Source organism: Sipha flava, unplaced genomic scaffold, assembly GCF_003268045.1.
Source record: "Sipha flava isolate LNK unplaced genomic scaffold, YSA_version1 197_pilon_pilon, whole genome shotgun sequence".
Taxonomy (NCBI): domain Eukaryota; kingdom Metazoa; phylum Arthropoda; class Insecta; order Hemiptera; family Aphididae; genus Sipha; species Sipha flava.
Genome location: NW_020272774.1, coordinates 334795 through 352251, shown reverse-complemented (window position 1 = coordinate 352251; position 17457 = coordinate 334795). Strand labels below are relative to the sequence as shown.

At 27.8% G+C, this 17457-nt stretch overlaps 1 protein-coding gene across 1 annotated transcript in view; it reads left to right on the top strand.

Annotated features, from left to right (window-relative positions):
• LOC112681797 overlaps positions 1-17457 on the top strand; it is a 170916-nt gene that overhangs the window by 22383 nt on the left and 131076 nt on the right. The window contains exons 22-31 of the mRNA XM_025552115.1: positions 5039-5095; positions 5327-5371; positions 5553-5609; positions 5678-5725; positions 6144-6197; positions 8848-8892; positions 9143-9199; positions 10654-10698; positions 17026-17031; positions 17127-17156. Of these exons, the coding sequence (XP_025407900.1) occupies positions 5039-5095; positions 5327-5371; positions 5553-5609; positions 5678-5725; positions 6144-6197; positions 8848-8892; positions 9143-9199; positions 10654-10698; positions 17026-17031; positions 17127-17156 (444 nt within the window). The remainder of the gene's footprint in view (positions 1-5038; positions 5096-5326; positions 5372-5552; positions 5610-5677; positions 5726-6143; positions 6198-8847; positions 8893-9142; positions 9200-10653; positions 10699-17025; positions 17032-17126; positions 17157-17457) is intronic.

The following is a 17457-nucleotide window of genomic DNA, read 5'->3' as shown; positions in this document are numbered from 1 at the left end:
GTACACCGCTTTCTGGCTGGAACCCAATTAAGCACGATTGATCTTTTTCGTAACCCGATTGAGCACGGTTGCAATCAAACAATAGAAACCAAAAAAGAACCAAAAAAACACACTTTTGAGCACGAAAATGGGTGTGACTTTGCCGCTTTGTATCGTAGAATATTCGGTGTACCGTATTACTGTGTATGCAAGATTTTTTTATAATTATTATGTAATTCAATTTTAGATTTGTAATGATTATTTCATAATTTAAAATTTTTACGGCTCAGGTTTCCTAAAAGAAATAACTCTCCAATAGAAATATGACAAGACACCGTTTTTTCGCATTTTTTATATTGTTGGTGTATAAAGCTCGGTGCGTCCATATTATTATTACAAAATAAAATACATTTGAATATAATTATTTATAATTAAAAATGTTTTATTGGATTTTAATCACATGTTATAATTACATTTTTTTTTTTTTGCTAAAATATAGCACTCATACAATTGTCATGAAATAGGTAAAAATTTAAATTTTTTTACCCTAAATACTTATTTTCAACCTTCAATAAGTATTTAAGTAGGTTGTCAGCATTTTTAAATTCAAAATACTCACCATAAGCCTTTATAGCGGTATTTTTAGTGCACGATAAAGTCAAGGTGCACGCGACGGCTTTTGAAATATCGCGCCATAATTTTACTGAGCGACACTCGTATGTTGTGCTCTATTCATTTTAATGTACTTTAACAAAACGTGCAGTAAAATTACGGTGCGGTAAAATAACGCTAGTGTGTTGCCAGCCTAATAGTTTGTTTTCAATCTGACAACGTTGTCCACAATATTTTTTTTTTTACCGTGCTCAATCGGGTATCACTGCGCTTTCTTCCCTCTTATAAGGTAATCAAACCCATTGCATCGTTAATAACTTCAAGAAATTAAAAATTATTCTTTAAACTAACTTTTTTGAAATATTATAAATTTATAAATTAAAATCATATTATTTCTAGAGCTCTTTGTAAAAATCATCTACAAAATGCTTAACCTAAATTTAATTACTTTTAATAGTAACCATTTCTATAACACCCGTTCATCGGTTATGACTCGTCGAGCTACGATAACGAATTTATATAAAGAAGAAGAAAATTGGATATTTAAAATACTAGTTTCGGCCCCAATTTTTTATTTGGTTTCTAGTAATGATTATTATTAAACCAATGAATCGTAGTTTAATAAACCCCATAAGATATTAAAATGAATAACTTTATATATATATATATAAATGTATACTGTTATATAAAATTGTAATGTATTTTTTACGATCGCGCTAAACGAGAAAACTACTGAACTACTGAACTACTATTTGCCTGAAATTTTTTACTGTTATACCCGATACTCTGCTGAAGATTTTAGTACCACTTTTGACAGTAAAAAATAAGTATAAAGTTCTTGAAAAATTAAAAAATAGTATACCTATATTAAGGTAGGTACACACGTAGAGGAAATCCTCAAGTCCAAATCCTCATGGTCCGGCCTCAAGGAAAGGCATCGCCACCACACGCTAACCACACGCCCAAGAATTATTCGAGAATTTTTGTCATTTCTAATGTAACTACTACCTATGTGTGCACTTAATTTGTTTTAATTTAATCTTAATTTACACGTACTGTATTTTTTCGTGGTCACATTACTAAGTACTCTCGTTTAAATAATATAATATATCTGTATGTTATAACGTATATCGTAAATAAAAATGGAGAAGTTAGATGACGATATTATGGTGATATGATATTATTATGATACTATTATATTATCATATTATGATATTATAATTTATATTATTTCTTGTTCCTGTCGTGGTAATTTTATTATTTGATGTGCCAAAGACAAGGCTCGCTTTCATACAATTTAATGAATTCGTCAATAAATTCATGGTTCGTTTTATGTGGCTAGGTACACACGAAAAGGAAATGATAAACTTTAAATATTTATAAACGTTTGTTTGCCGGTTAAAACAAAATGAAAATAATAATCATAACGCATGAACCCTCATGGTAGACCTCACAGTTCCTCTACACGTGCAAATTTGAACTGTACAGTCTGGCCTAGTTTTTCTCTATTGAAATTCGAAGAGGATTTTCGGACTACGCAGGTTGACATAGGCCTTAAGGTCAATCCTACACACGTTAAGGAAATTTTCAAGGACTGGACTGGGCAGTCCAAACCTTGAAGATTTCTTATACGTGTGTACCTACCTTTATATATATAAAATACAAAATAAATTATGTTGTTACTATACTATTTATATTTTTCAACACATTTAAATACCATTAGTTGCATCGATTATAATAACAACAACATTATAAATAGTAATGTTATTTAGTTTATTATTTATTATTGAACACTGAACCAAAGACATTAATTATAAAATAATGTAAAATAAAATAACAGTATACTACTGAAACTGAACGCTGAACATAAAAAATTATTATGACACTGAACGACTGAATGGCTGAACAGTCGAGTGTGATTCTTCTTTGCTACGTACACCGTTTCACAATTGTAAAGGTTACGCACTGGCATCAGCACACTACGTCCATTACGAGAATAGTTTGTGCTTAGTTTGATAAAATATATTTTTTTATTCTACTTATGGAGGTTTATTGGGCATGCTAATAGAGTTAAATTTCGGGTAAGTGGCCAATTCATCATCATGCCAAGAGTGCCAATGCTACTCGAATGTATAACAGAAGACAACAAGATAACAAACCAGAAGTGTAATAATAAACTTATGGGTGGCATTACATTTATTTTCGCTGGTGATTTCTGTTAAATCTTACTAGTGATCCCTATAGGTACTCGTTAGCCTATAGGTATTTCGTTAATGCTTGCTTGAAATATTCCTCTATATGGAACAATGTTGAAAAACTTTATTTGCGAACAAACATGAGAGTTTATTTATGCGGAGGGGAAGATAATTTTCCAGCACAGTTGTTGAAAATTGGAAATGGAATTTTAGAAAATGAAAATGGATACATTTTTGCCAATCATACGATTGGACGGGTGGTAATTAATGTGGAAGAGTTGATTTCTGCAGTTTATCCTGACATTTTTAATCTGTCCAATAAATCTTATCTGTGGTTATGTGAAAGAGATATTATCTCTCCGATAAATTTAACAGCAGAAGAAATCAATGATATCATCCTTCTAAAATTCTATGGACACACACGTGAATATATATCTATTGATACAGTAACATCAATAGATGATGCTATTCATTATCCACAAGAATTTCTCTATTCTCTTTCTCTTTCGGGATTTCCTCCTCGTAAACTATAATTAAAAATTGGTGCTTCAATTACATTATTATGTTATCTTCAATCAGTGAACTTATGTAAGGGTACAATATTACAAATAAAATCGTTGAGAAATAATAGAAGCCGTCATTCTTACATGACCAGAAAAAAGAGAAATTGCAATTATTCCAAGAATTCCCAAGATTCCATCTAACTTGCCATTTTCTTTCAAACGGCTTCAATTCCCTGTTAAAGTTTCTTTTGCAATTACGAAAAGTTCAAGGTCAAACATTCAGGTACGTTGGCATAGATCTTCGAACAGAGTGCTTTTCACATGGACAATTTTATACGTGGGATTTTCTCGAACTGGAGAACCGAATCATCTTATGATTTTAATTTCAACAGGAGATAAAACAAAAAAGTCATGTACTCAGAAGTTTTATAAAATTCATTATCAATCATAAATTACTTATCATTTATTTTGTATCTGTATCAATTTTTAATAAAATATATATTTCATTATTCCCGCTAGAAACATTTCAATACGTTTTCATTAACCGTTTTTTATATTAACTTTCCGAAATTATTAAACAATAGAATTTGAATAAAAAATTCTATATATCATCGTACGAAAGCAAATTAAACAACCAATCACGGGTGAAGCCGTGACAAGTCAGCTAGTATATATAAATATCTCATTTTAACCTATACGTAGATGTCTATAATAAAATATAAAAAATAAAATCAATTTTATTGTTTGTCCACCAAGCAACCACTTGCATTATTAGGGGTCTCTGATTAATTAGAGGCCCCAAAGTTTGACCCAGTGCTTATTCTAAAGCGCAGTTGGGCTTAGTGTGTGTATTCGGAAAAGCTAGATGCGCAATTGATAATAAACTTTACGTAATTGATTTGTAATCGAATGTTGTTTAGTGTTATTTTATACATTATATTATGATTTATGTGCGAAGTAAAAAGGATATTTATTAAAAAAAATACTTTGAACACGAATGTAAATTGTTTTATATCCTTTAAATAAGTTACATTTTAAATTACTTCACATAAAAGCTACAAATTTTATCATTTTTAACTATAATTTGACAGTATATTTTGAGACCATGGTTCTATTTTGATATGCTTATTCAAACAAAATGCGTATTTGATAAAAACCCTTGGAATAATTCCTGGTTTGACCGTATCACATAGATCTTAATGACTCAGCTGGGAAATATGACACACCAAATTTAGTTCTCAAAATCAAAGATTTTGATACAAGCTAGTTTTTATGACTTCTGCAACGTGTTTTAAGTAATCATAATTTTGTAGATTTGCTGACTATTAAACTTAACTGAAAAATAAAATCTAAAAATAATAGTTATTACTTTAAAATAATATTTCTAAGATTTTAACTAAGGCATGATATTTTTACATTTTTTATGGTAGTTTATTCTTAAATTTATTATGGATTGTTAGATCAATAAGTAGGGAGGTAATTATCAATATATTATGTTTTAGATGTTGATATACATTTCAATTTAAAAACAAAATATTATTCGCTTATAATAGTATAATTTGCTTGTTAATACGAGTATAACAAATGTACTCGTACAATACCATACATTTATAAGATTAATTTTTGTTATTAGTATAACCTAACTCGAATAATATTGAATTTATGTTTTTTTTTTAATCAATCTATTACTTTTATTGAATTAAATTAATTAAAGACCATTAATACATCATTGTTTACTTATCTTTTTAGTGCGGCCAAAATTGTGTGATAAATTTGATGACTACAATAATAGAACAAGAATTTATGGCAAGTGGTTTCCATTTCATGAATAAACATGATTTTAGTTTAGCATTTAACTTAATTTTATTTTCTAATAATATAAGGTTGTTTAATTATCTAGGAAATTATTTCATTTATTATGCACCTACTCACATATATGTGGTGTAGACATTAAACTAAATGACACAAATGTAATTTTAGACGATAAAAATACTGTCAACAAACCAACAATCTATAATTGTATAATTTTTGTTGAAGGTTTTCCCGAAATGACAGAAATTCAGTTTCAAAGAACTAAATATGGTGCTTATATTTATTGTTAATTATCGAAATAAATATCTAATTTGACAGTTACAATCTAAGTCCCAAATAATAATAAATTCAAACAAATATATTTCATTAACTGAATATGATAATATATCCCATATTTAATCAAATCTATGTATAATTTGATAGTTGGATTTATTAAATTTTTGCTTTTTAGAACATTCAACACCTGGGGAGAGTACACATGATTTCTTACAAAGATTAAATATCAATGGTAATAAAATTAATCTAACATATTAAATAACTTTTACTTTAAAATTTAAAAAATGTATTATTTCGCAGATAAAATAAAGCCATACATAAAAGAAATACACTTAAATTTCACACTTCGTAAGTGATTATAATTTATTTATTCTTATCACAAAAGTTTAAATTTAAGAGAGAAAAAAATATATAATAATATTTAGATTAACTACAGTTTATATCTCAATTAATACACATAAATTCAATCGAAATAAAAAAATAGTTGTATATACTTTAGTTTGCTTTTCGTTATGAAGAAAAATATCATGTCCTATTATATAAAAAAAAAAAACTAGAATCAAGTATCAGTCAATTTTTTTCATTCTTGGTGTTTGAGTTCAAATAAAAACATAATGAAAACATATAATATTAAAATATATATAAATGTATATATAAATATTATACATATTAAAAATATTCTTTAATTTGAGCCTAAATCAATATATTTAACTATTAAAGAAGCTATTTGAACTATTAGGTGCATTCTAATTTATTTTTTTTATAGTTTCTCCAAGATATTTTGAAAATTATCCCGCATACTTAGACAGAGTTCGACAATGTAAGTTTATTAAATCTTGATTTTTAGTTATCCACAACAATAATCAAAACGATTTAACTTTTAATTATAATGAAGACATATAAAATGTTAGGATACTTAATTTGAAATTATTCAAATTATCATAAATCACATTTGTAGTAAAAGGATAATAAGTTTGAAATATTCAAAAATAATTTTAAAATTATATTTATATAGTAATTTTTTGATAATTTCTCTTTGGTCTCTTTATCTTTAAATAAAACCCATGTCACATATATGTGACACTTGGTATATGATTTTTAATAGTTCATTGTGGGCTTGGGTTTCTTCAAACAAATACCACAGCGTAAAGGTTTGATTAAGCGCTACCTACGTTATCTATCGGTGTATGTGTTTTTTTTATCACCACTAGATAGCAAGATAATCAAAATTAATTTTACATGATTTTCCAATAATATTTTTTGGTCCAAATTATTTATTATATTATCATTTTCACTTGGTATCACTGTTCCAAACACTTGCAAATTATTATCATGGTGATACTAACGTTTTTAAAATAACTTGATTTCGTTTGCAATTCAAAAAATATCAATATATGGATACTGAACAAATAAATGAAATATTAAATTATAATTTCGATTCATACTCTGATGAAGAAGATTACAGTAGTTCTGAAGCGTATCTGCCACCTGGTAATCAATCTGAAAGTGAACATTCTGACACTATTTCTGTTGAAAATGATATTGATTTAGAAAATTCTAAATGGAATTTTGATATAAATATGACCTATTTAAAAATATTGTTACGTGGATAAATCTAAGAGCAAACAGTGCGATTAATAAAGGACATAGCCGATATTCAAATGTAAATAGATGGTTAAATAGATGGTAGATTGATATTGATGTTGACGAACTAAAAAAATTTCTTGGTCTCAGTATTGTAATGTGATACTTGAAATTTCCGTCTTTAGATACATACTGGTCTAAGTCTAAAGAAGATTCTCTCCCAATTTTTGGAAAAACAATGAGTCGTCATCGTTACGAACTCATTTTAAGATTTTTATGCTTTTATGATCCTAGATCAGCGGAAATATCTGACCACCTACTTAAATAGACAATGTACCTAACAAAACATGTTATAAATAATATCCAAACGAAATATTGTCTGAAACAAAATTTGTCTTTGAATGAATCTATGATGTTATGGAGAGGAAGGCTGAGCTTTCGACAATACATACCCAGTAAAGCCCATAAATATGGCATAACATCGTATGAATTTTATACAATATATATACTTACAGTATACATGGATAGTTTTTATAATAGTTTTAGATTAGTTCAGCATTTATGTGATAATAAAATCACAGTCGTAGGAACGTTGCGAAAAAATAGAAAAGATAACCCTAAAGAAGTTTTTAACTCTAAATTGAAAAAAGGTGAAGTGAGTCACGCCCAAAAGGGAAATATACACGTAAAAAAATGGAGAGGTACAAGAGATGTAAGCATGATATCATCCAAACATAAACTTGATTTTGAAAATGTAGTTGATCAATTTAGGCAAAGCAAATTGAAACCGAATATGGTAGTTGACTACAATACTAAAATGTTCGGAATTGATAGAGCAGACCAAATTATCAGGTACTATCCAATACCAAGGAGAAGTATGCGCTGGTATGTTAAAGTTTTTTTCACGTAATGGATATTTGTTTATGGAACGGGAACCATTTATATAACAGTAATGTTAAAAATATGCTCCACTTGGAGTTTAAAAAAAAGGTTTGCAGCCAATTAATTGAAAATACTACTGCACACACCCTAAGTCCTTCAACTCGTATTATAAAAATACATGTGGTTAAAAAAGTTGATATCAGAAAAAGATGTAGAGTTTTCCATACAAAGAAGATCCGGAAAAATACTCAATTCATATGTGATACATGTATTGATAATAAAGGGAAAACAATAGGGCTGTGTCCTGATCCTTGTTTTAAAATTTTCAATTTATAAATTTATTTATTCTTTTTATTTTTTTATTTTATTCTTTTTATTATTTGTTAATCTGAGTTGTTAGTTTTTTTAAAAATATTCGATTTTTACATCGAATAAAGTTTTTTTTTTGCGTTATTATTTTGTACTGACTTTTTATATAGGCTACGGATTGATTTTCAATTTTTATAATATGTTGGTTTTATAATTTTTTTTTTTTCTGAATTTTATAACGATTTGTTTATTTATGTTAATTCTGATGTATCTTTTTTATATTATAAGGATTACATTTTTTAATTTTTATAACATGTTGATTTATTTTGTTTTTATTATTCCAATTAATATAAAAAAATAATTGTTCATGTAAACCCATATCACAAATATGTGACATGCTTTAAAAAACAAGAAGAAATGGTAAAAAAAAGGTACAAGATCAAAACTATAAAAGTATAAGTACATAGGAACTAGAAATGAATCATATTGGGTTTGGGTTTGTCCCAAGATTTTCAAAAAGGTCTTGGGTGGTAAATGTGTTAAATACTATACGTATTATAATATACTTAATAGTTTAAGTTAAATCATAAAACTTTTTTGGATATACATTTGATAAAATATTTATTATTCTACATTAGGCTGATGATAGAATTAAATTACCATTTTTTTTTTTTATTGAGTATTATAATTTTTAGATGAAGAGCTAATGGATTTTTCAGAGTTTAAATGTTTCATGGAATGTAAGTTATTTTAATTTTGATTATTTTGACGAAAATAAAAAATTAAAAAAATACTTAAAAACCTTCATGAATTTTAATTATTTAAATAAAGTATACTAAAATAGTCTAAGAAAGAAGTACTAGAAACTCAACAACTTATTATACTCAAAAACTCTTTTAGATTTTTGTATATTATTTCACTAAGTTTATCTAAAATTTGAAATACCTTTTGTTAAGAATTTACAATAGAAATATAAATTTTTTTTTTTAGATTTACCAAAACTAGGAGAGGACCTGTTCACTTTCAATAATAGAAATAAACCATCAAGTAATAAGAGTTACTAAAATAGATTTTGAATAATTTTGATAGTGTAAAAAAAATAAATAAAAGAACTAACGGAGAACTGAGAATTAAGTCGAAACATAAAATGTAGTAAAAATAGTTAAATGGACTTAATTTAAAAAAAAAAAAAAATAAATTTTGATAAGGTGTACTGGTATTTTAAATAATTCATCTTATTAGTAGCGCCCCGACATATTTTCAAGTGCAGCAAGATAATATTATACCCACCCACCCATTGTAAAACTCAAGACTTATAAAGTTTTTTATTTTTTCTTTTTCTTTTATATATATCAGTATTATAAGGATTATACAAATAATATCATAGAGTACCAAGCAATATAATTTGTGATTTGTCAAAATAAGCTATTTCAAAGAATCCCCTGTTAAATACACATTTTAAAAATAATTAAGAACTTCAAAATTAAAATATTTAAATAATCATGTAAAATACAGATAATATTATAATCCTCAAAGTTTATTATTTTAACTTACATGTTATAGTGCCCACTCACTCTTTATTTTCTGGATGTAGTGACTGTTACACCTATCAATAGGGTTGGGCGCCACTATATTTCTTAAACATACTCGTAATATGTTAAAATCACCAAATATGAATTATATTTTATTTGGTTGAATTAATGGTAAATAAATAATCGTTTTTCAATTAAGTTATGTATAGTCAACTTAACTCAAATCTAAATTTATTGAGGTCAAATTATAAATACTACAATCATCAATGATTTATTACGATAATTGAAAATACATTTATTATATTTAAAATGTATTTGATGACCGCATTGTTGTGATAAATCAGTATGTTTATTTCATATATAATTATTAAGTCATTGTGGTTTATCTGGGATTTTTCAAGATAATTTAGTTTACGAGTTTTTCGTTTGATTATTTTTAACATTTATCATAAAATACTATTTATAAAAATTTTTAAAATCATTATTTGCTTTGTTGAATTCAATAAATTGTTAATTTTATTTGATGAATTAGCGTAAATTTTTTGTATGTTGTCGAAAACAATATTATTTTGTATGAAGATCACAACAACTCTCACAACTAATCAAAATTATCTATAACTCGTTTAAATTATTTCAAGACCTGTACATTTATATAACACAAGTATTTAAAGTGTTTTACGTTTATAGTTTAACCAAAATCGTGAGTGTATTCATGAATCTATATCAACTCAAACAATGAAAAAATTATTTTGAATCTGGACCCTCACTAGGGTTATATTGTTTAAAAACAACATAATGAGGACAATAAAAAACATTCAGTTGAAAAAAAAAATAAGTGAAAAAAAAAAGTGGTTAAAAATGTGTCTTATTATTTTAAAACAAGTATGTTTTGCAAAGAAACATCACTAAAATACTTCCTTGACGTAAAATTGTTTTGAAAAAATACTTAACATTTATGTTGTTATTTAGATTTTAATGAACTGAATTCAAAATCATTCGTGGCCTTGAAATTATGTAAGTTATTTGTCATAAAATTGTATCCAGTTTTTCTTGAAAAATATTTAATAAAAAATAATTATATTTTTCATGTGTTGTTATATCATCACTTGAGATACTCGTATGAGAATATTCAAACAACATTAAATGTTGTATAATAATTTTTTTTTTTACTAATTCAAAGAAAATTTTTTTCATTCAAATTAAATAATTGAGCATTAAAAATCATACATTATTATTTATTATTGATTATAAAATGGACAATTGTTCATATTGTTCAAAGCTTCTTAATATTATAATACATATTTTTAGTTTATATTATGTACTACAGTATCAATTTATAAAATATTCGAATTCCACATGAAATTATATAGCATAGAATTAAAATTTCCTCCATTGGGTTATGAAAAAATTATGAATTTTTTCTATTTATTTAATTTAATTTGAAGGGTAGATATTTTGATATTTTAGAAATGATTTTATAGAAATGAAATTGATGATATTGATGGCTGAAAATTACTCAATGAATAACAATTAATTTTTAATATATTATTATATTATTTAGAATAATAATGAATTCATAATAATATAATGTACCTATTTATAAAATGTATATATACACACATACGCAGGGCAATCAGAATTTCATGTGACAACAGTTTAATCATAGAAACATGCAAATTACAGAAATAATTATAAAAGTGAAGTCTTATGAAATAGTATAAACTAATAGTATAACTTTTTTTTTTTTTTATTAAGAAAAGAATAGGTATCTACAATCTATACAATTTTTTGTACAATAATTAGATTTCATAAAAAAAAAGAAGATAATATAAAACTGACGGTAAATATTATGGGAAATTATCTATTGATAAAACCCAGCACGTGCGTTGGTTATTGACTAATGATTGTTATTTTAAAAGGTCTCTACACCATTTTCTTTTTAGTCTTTGTCGAAGGTTATCGGATAGTGTTTTATATGATAATTTTTTTTATTAGTGGGTTAGTGTATAATTGGAGTTTACTATGAAATCTGGTGTAGTATGTTTTAGAGATTTGATTTAAGGTTTGTATTTTTAAATCTTTGTGGAGGTTAGAGTTTGTTATGTACCAAGAAGCAGAAAAAACATGAGACAAATGGATTGGAAGGCTTGTATTGATCTGGTGTTTGAGGGTTGAGCGGCTGCCTATAATTGGATACCGTAGGTCCATAGCGGCCTGAGAAGAGACTTGTATATTAGTAATTTGATGTTAATGTTCATTTTTGATCTCAATAATGGTCTTAAAAGGTGTAGGCGGTAATTAAGGACTTTTCGTTTATCAACTATGTGTGGATTCCAGGTTTGTTTATTGTCGAAGGTAAGACCAAGGTATTTTACTTGTATGCAAGTGAGTATTGGAATGTTATTCATTGTGACTTGAGGACATGTTTCTTTTTTTAAGGTAAATTTTATGAAGGAGGAATGAATTCGTTGATTTTGATTTTCTACCTCTTAGTCCAATGGTGTATAATAATGAAGTATCTTTGTATCATATTTGATGCTATAATGGAATTTTAATTGGATGCTATAATTGTCATGTCATCTGTGTAGGAACCAAGTTCAGTATAGGAGGTTTTAAGAATGTCGTGAGTAAATATATTATATAAAAAGGAAACAATATTGCTACTTTGGGGAACTCCTGCAAGAATGTCAAAGTAGTTTGAGTTACTTGAGTTCTCGCGTACGATGAAAGTACGGTCACTAAGGTACGATTTTATAAGTAAGTAATAAGGCGAAGGCAGAAATTTTTTTAGTTTAAACAGTAAACCTTCATAACCAAAGGAATGAACCTTTTTAGTAAAATATTTTTGGATATATTTGATAGAGTTGGTAATAAGCTTATGGGACGATATGAGGTAATTTTCCTGAAGACTTGTTGGTTTTGGAATTAGTATTATTTCGGAAAATTTCCAAGTTAGGAGGTAATAGGATAATCGCAACATTGCGTTGTAGGTATAAAAAAGTAGTATAATTATTTTGTTTGATAGGTTTTTGGTGGTGAGATTTTTGATTTGTGAGTCGTAATTTAGAGCTTTTTTGTTGTGAAGTTTTTTAATAATAAACTCGATTTTACCAGGACTAGTGTGTTTAACTGGTAGTGATAAGGATAATGCAGAGTCCAATGATTGTGTGACTATTTGGATTTGAGTCTAATTTAAAATTATGTCGTGATGAGTGAAGGTTTTGGATGGATGTTGGCCGAATAGGTTTACTTTTTCGGTATCAGAAACAACCCATGTGTTATCTTCTTTCCAAAGAGAAGAGGAAGTTGAGACAGTTTTCAAAAATTTTTTTGTTGCTTTCCAGAGAGAAGAGTGTTGACTTGTTAATTTTTGTAAGTATTATTGATAGGTGCTGGAGCTGTATTGTAAGAGTGCTTTTCTTAGTTTGTTGTTTAGTTGGTTGTAGGTTTGTTTATCAATGTTTATCGATTTGTGTCATTGCCAGCGGGACCTTTTTTTTCGTTTTTCTTAGAGAAGAAAGTTGATGTGATTTGGAAGTGGGTATTTTTTGGTGAAGGTTGGACTAGGAAATGTTGCGTTCTTGAATGTTTATCGTGAGCTTTTGAATTGTATTATGAATATCATTGCTTGACTTTAAAGACGGGTTGAGTTTTGTGCAAATTTCAAGGAGCTTTTGAAAAGCAGGCCAGTCTATTTTTCCGGGAGTTTGGAGATTTATGAGAGAATTCGCAGAGGGTATCTCAAGCTCAAGTATAACAGGTGAGTGATGAAATGATAGGTCATTAGAGTTGGTGATAGTAGTAATACCGTTGTTTGGTTTTGATAAAGTTATCAAAGATTTCTGGACGTCTGTTCTAATGAGAGGGCCAATAGGTAGGATGAGGGGGTGATAGTATTTTTATATTGAAGTTTGTTATTGAGTTGTGGAGGGTTCTGCCTCTTGTGTTAGTTAAAAAGCAACCCCAAGAGAAGTGTTTAGCGTTTAGGTCACCGGCAACGATAAAATATTATCATATATATCAAAATATAAATTACAAAGGGATTCGAAGAAATTGATAAAATTATTTGAGCTAATTTTAGATCTTTGTAGGCAATAGGTGGAAGAGAGTGTCAGATTAATATGTTTATTTACAGGTACAAGGATGCTTATTGCTTGGAGGTATGTTTCACTGATTGAAGGAAGAGAGGAGTGGATTAAGTCATTCTTAACGAGTATCAAGGAACCAGCGTGCGCCGAGGTGTCAGGGTGATTACTTTAATAAACTTTGTAGCCGAGTATTTTAATAGTAATTATTTTAATAATAATAATAGATTTTGACGGAGTAAGATGGGATTCGGATATCATGGAAAAGTTTATATTAATATTACTAAGGATTGTCTGCAGTTCTAATTTGTGCGGTGTAATGCCGTTTGCGTTCCATGTGAGGTGAGTACTTTGAGTTTAAAACTAGTTTCCAATGTTGGAGTTTAAATTTGTTTATTAATGAGGTAAGAAGGGTTGTTAGAGGATTGAGAAGTGTTATCAGAGGATAAATAAGTGTTTTAAATTCGGAAATGAACGTTGTTAGTTGATTTGTTAATTTTTGATTTGAAATAAGGTTATTAGTATTTTTTAAATCTGATTTTTTTGATTTCTTATCTATTACTGCTTGTAAGTATAATGAGTGCTGCGTGTTAATGGATTCATTTTGAGTAGTTGTGGGTACATTGTTGTGAAATTGAGTTTCTTCTTGAAGAGGATGGCTGTTATATTGGATTTGAGATGTGACTGAGTTTTGGACTATTTCTCTTGAAATGGTGTTTGGTTGATGTTTTTTTCGAAGACGCTGCAGATCCTTGTATACCATGCAGCCTATGTAGTTTGCCGGATGAGCATTACTGCATAGTACATATTTATCAGGGAGGTGTTTGGATTTGGAACATGATTCGAAGTTGTGGTTTTCACCACATCGAACGCGATTCGGTTGGTGGTTACAGTATGACTTGGTATGGCCATACTGACAACGGTTGACAACGGTGGCATTGTACTAGATCATGCTTGATATGAGGAGCTTCTACATTTATTTTGGTGAAACAAATAGTTTTTAAATTGAAAATATCTTGATTGTTTGATGTAGGATTTAGATCAACGAAAAAGAGCGGGAGGGACTCTTTAGTTTGCGATTTTAGTATGTAAGTAATACTTTTTACCAGGAATCCATTATTTTCTATTTCTTCTTTGATGTAGTCAGTTGGGATTGAGTGATGTAGGTTTTTGATAATGACTCTATAGGATTTTTCTTCACGTGTTTGGTATGTGTCGTATTCTAGGTTGTTTTCGTTAAACAGTTTTATAATAGTACGGTAGGAATTGGATGATTGGAGATTTATCTTAATACTTTTTGCTGTAGTTTTGCATATGAATCCTTCATTTTTAGTTATTTGTTTTAGGTTTTTACATAGTTCTACGTAGTTAATCGGAGATGTTAGGAAAATTGGTGATGGAGGAGGTAGTTACTTAGGTTCGATGTTTTTTTCAATATTTATTTTATCGATATTCATTTCGGTGTTCATATCATTATTATCTTCCGTGATAGGAGCAATTGGGGCATAGCAATTAGGAGTAATAAGTTGTTTTGATTCATTTTTTTTTTTTTTGTATGGGGTGATACGATATTATTAGGCGACCTAAGGTGTTTGTTTGAATCAACATTTTGCTAGTCGAGTTCATTATCTGAACCGTCATCTGAAAATAATATTTCCGTCACGTGTTTAATTAATGTCGTAATAACTAGCGGTGATAAACCTGTTTTGCTTTACTGCTTGTCTTACTTAGTGGCTTAGTGGTAGAACTAATGGCGTGGTAGAATGAACCCTAGCCACGGATTGCGACCGGTGACCAGCGAATTAGTGTAGACAAACGTTATGTAGACATAATTTTTTTTTTTTTTTTTTTATTAAATAACTTAATTACTCGGGAGATTTACATAAACTGAGACGTTGTTAGTGAAGTTAAATTAATAATAGGTAGAAAAATAATTAATCTTGGTAATAATCATTAAATATAATTGTCACGGTAAGCACGGAGCGATAACACACGAGTGCATCGAACGGTTGTCGCAGCGTGACTACTATTATTTTATTTAGGTTTCAATTTTTCACTATCGTTTTAGGAAGAGGAGAGATTAGTGATCAACTTAAAAAATAACGAGGACCCTTATTTTATTGTAAAAATTACATATTGTTATTTGTTTAATATATGAATTAACACATTTTAATAATTAAAAAATATATTATTAAGAAAAACTTTGTCAAATAGCTGATAAATAAATCACCTGATTTTGTGATGCTTCGCTTATTTCTTATTCGTTTTTAGTGACAGCATGTTAAATTGTTTGAGGATTCATAACCTAACTTAATCATGTTTTCAATTTACAATAATATATTTTTGGCCAATATTTGCAAGTTAAAGAATATGGAAACAAATATTGTCAGTTATATGATTATTATTTGGGTTAGGGGCTTCTAGCTCTATAAAATACACAAATATGCATGCATTTGTGAACAAAAAAATGACTAACTAGTAAATATGTGGTAAAAAGTGTTACCTACTTTAAATTACTTTATATTACCTGATAAATACCTCGGTTATGGTTGTAAATTTCTATAACTGTAGCAATATCTGTGGAAGATAATACCACTATTCATTCCATAACATATATATAAATATATCTTTATATGTCTATGTTCCACAACCAAAAATGTTATGATATAAGAAAATAAACAAAAACTGATACCCGTGATCAAATTGATATATTATTGAATTTATTATCAAATTATAATGATATACTAGTAATTTAATTTTTTAATTATTTATACATAACATTTTTTAAATAAATCAATGTATTATATTCAAAAAAATACGAGCCATGGGGGGGTGAATGCTCCCTTCGCTCACCCCTCAAATACGCCCTTGATCTTCGTACACTTCTTCCGATAATTCGACTGGTTTCGATCGTAACGACATAAAAGAATATACATTGTAATTATAATACATTGGTTATCGCTAAATAACTGGAAGTTTTTGACGACTTTGGCCCTTATTGTTTCAAATAGCCGATTTATTGTTTAAATAATCAGATTAATTTACAATGTTTTAACATATGGCCGATCCGTCCTTCGACATTTTGTTTCAACAACGTGATTGTATCAATTAACCGTGTTCCTAATAAGTAAAGCTCGGATGTTAATAACCCTTATTAGTAATAAGCAGCTTCTACTATATTTCAATACAATTATTTGATTTTTTTTTTTAGTTTTTCCACGAATTTATCATTATACATACAATGATTATTTATTAGATATAGGTATGTATTTTTCACAGTATTTAAAATATTTATTGAATCATATTTAAGAAGTATAATTATGAAAATTGTATGCCTGTTAATTTTTTCTTTAATAGCCATAAACCATTCAGACATGAATGTTATGGGTAAGTATAATATATTAAAAAATATGAACTCATTATTACATTTAATATATCATGTTTAAATAATTTAATAAGATACCTAATACCACTTATAACTAGACATGCCAAAGTATCAACAAAATAATTAAAATTAAAAATACTCGAGTATATTAAAACTACACTTCGTATGAATGATATAAACAATAAGGTTAGGATGAATTGTGAGAAATTGTATTTATTAAATATAAATTGAACGTGCAAATTGTGAAATACGAAATGTATTTCAAACAACTTACATTTAAAAAAAGCTAGACAAGATTTTCTT